Source organism: Bos taurus, chromosome 3 (assembly GCF_002263795.3).
Source record: "Bos taurus isolate L1 Dominette 01449 registration number 42190680 breed Hereford chromosome 3, ARS-UCD2.0, whole genome shotgun sequence".
NCBI classification, from domain to species: domain Eukaryota; kingdom Metazoa; phylum Chordata; class Mammalia; order Artiodactyla; family Bovidae; genus Bos; species Bos taurus.
In genome coordinates, this window is record NC_037330.1 from 20,763,222 (window position 1) to 20,768,579 (window position 5,358).

The 5,358-nt window shown below is 40.3% G+C and overlaps 1 protein-coding gene across 2 annotated transcripts; it reads right to left on the reverse strand.

Annotated features, from left to right (window-relative positions):
* Nucleotides 1–1,731: 1,731 nt before the first annotated feature.
* On the reverse strand, nucleotides 1,732–4,636 carry H4C14 (H4 clustered histone 14). Of its 2 annotated transcripts, XR_001496275.2 has the most exons (2): nucleotides 4,077–4,636; nucleotides 1,732–2,512 (listed from the first exon to the last, which is right to left on the reverse strand). XR_001496275.2 is itself a non-coding variant. In NM_001374541.1 (1 exon), the coding sequence occupies exon 1, from the start codon at nucleotides 4,478–4,480 to the stop codon at nucleotides 4,169–4,171; it is 312 nt and encodes a 103-aa protein (NP_001361470.1). In that variant the 5' UTR covers nucleotides 4,481–4,496; the 3' UTR covers nucleotides 4,140–4,168. The 2 variants fall into 2 exon arrangements, 1 of the variants encoding a protein (NP_001361470.1); NM_001374541.1 differs by lacking the exon at nucleotides 1,732–2,512 and having other exon boundaries at nucleotides 4,140–4,496.
* Between the last annotated feature and the right edge of the window lie 722 nt (nucleotides 4,637–5,358).

Below are 5,358 nucleotides of genomic sequence, written 5' to 3' on the forward strand. Positions count from 1 at the left end.
TCACTCTAAAGGCTGCCTCATTACAAGAACTGGAAATGCTCACTAGAGAGTCAGGGTACGTCTGCCTTGGAGGGTATTTTGATGATTGCAACCCCCTTGTTCCCTCCTCTCCTCCCTCATTTCCAGCCCTCTTCTCTAATAAGGTTGTGGTAAGAAGTTACTTGGTTGTAATCATAGTCTTCTACTCTACTACCAGATAAGAAATCCCAGAGATCACTGAATAGAAAGGCCAAATAAAGATGTTCAAACCACAGTTAATTGAATCCATTTAAAACATGAAACAAAGAGCAAGGGGAAATGAGGAGCAAGGGGAAATTAACATACATATTAATAGAATAGGGTTCAATGATGGGGGAAGTACAACACTGTATCCAATGCTGAGTTACAGTTTTCTGTCCTGTCTTGCTGTGTGGCCTCAGCCTTCCCCGTTGATGCTGCAGTTAAAAAGGACTAGAGATGAGAGTGGACAAGGGGACTCAGCAGACAGAAGGTGCTTGATCCTAATTTAAGCTTGTTCAGTCAAAGAGATACAGGGGCAAGTGTGCCTGGCCGTTATTGTAATTCACCAGTAACTTGCTGAGTAGCTATGGATCTCTCTGTTTAGCATGCAGAGGACATTGGGCAACAGTGGCTGTCACCAGTGGATGGCTGATAGAAGCCATGAATACTGGGCATTTCATGTATCTCATGAATATTTGATATGGTGCTTACTTGGTACTTCTGCCCTTTCATATATCTATATAGGAAGATGCTCTATTTATTTATATTTAACATTTCTTACAGGCTATATTATAACTTTCTACTTGTTATAACTTTCTACTCTTTATATACATTTTAACAGTCAAGTCAGCTGGCAAGTTTGATTCTTTAAGATGATTTCACATTTTTCTGCTCTAATTCTGAAAAATCTGGACCTGCCAACTTGTTCATACCCACCTTTACCCACTGTCTTCTTTGCTCTTTAAATTTTGACTACACTGACTCCCGCTTCCCCAGTTATGAAGCATAGAAGACCTACATTGGGTGAAATAGGCAGTAAATACACCAACTTAGGTTTCTATTTCATTACAAGACTTTCACATAGAAAGATTTCACTTTAATCTTTCAGAGATCTTCTCATTTGATCCTTGAATCATTTCTGTAAGAAAGTCAGGAATTCTCAGCAATATTACAATGAGAAAATGGGACTGTGGCAAAGTTAAGATTTTCCATGGGCCATATAACCCAGAATCTCTCTTCCTTTCTCCCTCATTCCCTATCCACCCCACATCTTCTGATTGTCTGGGTAGGGGTGGGGGCTGGTATTATACATGCTTATTTAAGATATTGGAACAATTCAAAACATTAAATGATTATAACAAAAACCAACACCTATAAATCACTCAAATTTCTGTGAACATTCTTCCTGATAGTTTTCTATATATCCATACATATTTATATGTACTAATATTCTGTATTAATGATAATTCTATACTTTTGGCTCACATAGAGAAATAACATGTACATTAATAGTTTCAATATAAAGTTTGGAGTCGAATGTTTCAGAGGAAGAACGTTGTGAAAGATGACAGGCACATCTAGCCTTCAGGAGGATAATGCTATTCAGAGAAGTTGGGAGTCTGGAAAGGTAAGGTAAGTCTTCGAACTGGTCCAGTGTGATGTCTGATTAGCCAGTGACACTTAAGTGCCTCTATCATCATGGTAATGGAAGTAGACATGCAGACTAAACAATCATTTGTATGCATGTATTGTACTGAAGGTCCTGAATCACCCATGGGAGGAACAAGCTGATAGCCAGGGCTGGCTTAAACAGTATTTGAGCCACTCAGGAGGTAGAAATGGAAAGGAAATTATTTTGTTACCAAATTAGAGGTGAAATAGCATTATATTCCTCACTGTTATACAAACCAATGATATTTAGTAAAACAAGTGATTTTTAGTAAAACAAGCTGACTACATTTTTTATTCGTGCATTTTTTTTTTTGCCCCAAATGCTTTAAGGAAATAAGCAATTCTACCTTTTCCTCCTGTAATATTTTGTCCTAAAAATTTTTTATTAGGATCATTTACCTAAAGTTTTCTTTTTTTTTTTTGGTATCGAAGAATGCAAAATTTAACATATTGTAAACAAATTAGGGCAACATATACTCAGATTCTAAATATTTTTGTTTGATTTAAAGAAAAACTGTTATTTAACCAGTTGTTCTCAAACTTTAACGTGTTTCAGAATCAACTGAAGGGTTTGTTAAAATACGAATGGCTAGATCTCACTTCCCAGAGTTTCTCATGCAACAGGTCTGGGGTTTTGCAAAATCTGGGTTCAAGATTTTGGATTTCTAGCAATTCCCAGGTAAGCTGATGCTCCTAGACTAGATACCACACTTTGGAAATCACTAGTTTAGATAATGGATATGTCGCACCCTCCTTCCTTTATTCTTTGATTTCTCTTCAAAATTTGATAATCTCCTTCAGAGGATCTCAGCGAGGATCAGATATATTCAATCTGCATTGCCTTTAAAATGAAAAAAAAAAAATTCATAGTGATGTTTGAAATAGAAATGTCATCAGTTGCTGTTGAGATTTTAATTTGAAGGGAAGATGAAACATCTTGAACATTGAATCCTTTTGTTTACTTCTCACTTGGTCATCTTCACAAATGTTGTTCTTGCCTTTCCCTCCCTGATCCTCCCCCTCCCCTTTACCGTATATCTTATCAGGATGCCAGGCATTCTGCTCCTTCTTAACAGCCTGATACAAGCCCCACCTCTACAGCCAAGCCTGATCATTTTCCAGCAGCCAGTGACCTCTGCTGTTAGGACTCCTATAATAATCATCATTTACATTTCGCATCATCCCAAATATGTGACACCGTGTACTTTTGGGCTGTGTGTGTATGTATTTTATGTAATATTTTTCTCCCCTAGTCCGTAGGGCTGCAAAGAGTTGGAAACCACTGAGGAACTGAGCATTCACTCCCTCATTCTGATAATAACCTCTTTAGGGCAGGTTTCCCATGCTTTGACTTTCTGGCATCTCAATTGCTAAGAACCATGTTTTAAACCTAGTTGACCAAGTGTTTGATGCTAATGAGAGCAGCCAAGTGTGGAGACCAATAAAGCAATATCTTTTGCGAATTGACAGAATTTCTTCTGTAGGATTTTTTTGGGAGCTACAGACAAGCCAAATTTAGCTGTAAAATCATAGGCCTGGAACATTAAAAAAAACCTTTTACTTGCAAATATAATAGCTGCAAAACTATAATTAGGTTTAAGGACAAGAGGTGTCGACCTACACTTCAACTCAAATTAGGGCAATTTAGCAGTGGTAGTATAAAGACTATGTATCTCTATCTATATATAAAAATTTGCTTTTGCCTTGTTAAAAATTAAACTGCTTTCTGTATTGATGGTATGTTTCTGACAGTCTGTTACTCTAAGCTGCAACAGGCCTTAATGGAAAAATCACATACCAGAATTTTGTTTCTTGAAGACGTGTTTTCACATTAAAGTTATGTACTCTGCTCAACTTTTGAAAATTCGTATTTGTTTCTACATTTTATCTTTGTAATATCACCGAAAGACAAATGTCTTAAATCTTTAAATTCTTCCTTGAATGTTGTACACACACACACACTACTCTCAGCAGCTAATTGTGAGGGGCCTTTAGCATAAAAAGCATAGGACACCAGAAATACCTTGCATACACTGGTCGGATAATTTCCGAATGGGTTTAAAACTCAATGAGCCCACCTCTGACCTAGCAACCCCTTATTTGCTTCATTTTTGAATGGTCGGTTACTGGATTTATTTCTTTGCTAATGCTCTTGCACCTTCCCAGGTAAGATCGTAATGGTAATTACCACCACCCAGTGTGATCACCAGAGCTGGAAAGTGAAGCCCACACAAACTACTTTCCACAGCCTGGTCCAACGATTACAATTGACAGCGAGCCCAAAAGCAAACTTAAGTCGAAACAGACAAGAGCAGCTTTTGGTAAATGACTTGTCTTCCGAGCCGTTAGCACTTTTACGATTCGCTACTTCTGACACCACTCTAGACAGATACAAAATTACCTACACTTTTAAGTATCCAGCTCTTCAGATGACCGTGTGGTTGGCCCTAAAAAGGGCCTTTGAGATTGTCGTCACACACAGCACAGGGGCAGCAGCTCAACCTCCGAAGCCGTAGAGGGTGCGTCCCTGCCGCTTTAGCGCGTAGACTACGTCCATGGCAGTGACCGTCTTGCGCTTGGCGTGCTCTGTGTAGGTGACCGCGTCCCGAATAACATTCTCCAGAAACACCTTCAACACGCCTCGGGTCTCCTCGTAAATGAGGCCGGAAATGCGTTTGACTCCCCCACGCCGAGCAAGGCGCCGAATGGCGGGCTTGGTGATGCCTTGGATGTTATCTCTCAAGACTTTGCGGTGGCGCTTGGCACCACCCTTGCCTAAGCCTTTGCCGCCTTTTCCTCTTCCAGACATGACTGAGCTGGTCAGAAAACCTCTGATACAGAAAGGGCTGCTTTCCCCCAGATATACAAGAGCAGCGGACCTGACTGAAAACCGAAAGCGCGCGGGCGGGAAGAGGTCCCAATTGTCCCCGCCCACTCGACTGTCCGTCATTTCTGCGGTTTCCGTATCCTCCTCCACCCTCCACAGAGCCCTCTAATGGAGCCTCTCATTTTTATTTATTTTTTGAAGTATAGTTGATTTACAATTTTATATTAGTTTCAGCTGTACCAACAACGATTCAATATTTTTATAAATCAGATTGCATTTAGTTATTATAAAATATTGGCTACATTATCTGTACTGTAGAATATGCCCTTTTAGCTTATTTATTTTATACATAGTACTTTGTATTCCTTAATCCTCTACCCCTATCTTGCTCCTCTCCTCTCGGACTGTACTCTTTTAAAAGATCTATTTTCCAGAATTCCCGGGAGAATTCGGATCCAAGTTTCCGGATCCTGCCGCTGTTTTCGCCTGTCTCGCTCCATCTGTGAGGTCCCAGAAGACATTAAATTTAGGCTAAGAAGAAAGGAATGGGGAGAAAAACCAGAGGACGGGCAGATGGAATCCAGAGACAGAAAGGAGTTAGAGAGCTCCGCGCCGGATCTAACCTCGACAGAGAGATCCTAGGCTTCGAAACCACGGTTACATAAAACAGCAGACACGGTTTCCACAATTAGACTGACAGACCCAGGAGGCGATCCCTAGGGCAGCTGCACCTGGCATGCGTGAGGACGGGGAAGAGAGAGAGCGCAGTAATTCCCGAGTCTCGTCTCTATTTTGTGCGTATGAGGCATGGAGTTTCACCTCACCCAGGAGAAATCAGATCCTAGGAAAATTGGTCTCTA

Coding starts and splice junctions, on each gene's coding strand:
- H4C14 (NM_001374541.1), bottom strand. CDS start 4,480: ATGTCTGGAAGAGGAAAAGGCGGCAAAGGCTTAGGCAAGGGTGGTGCC.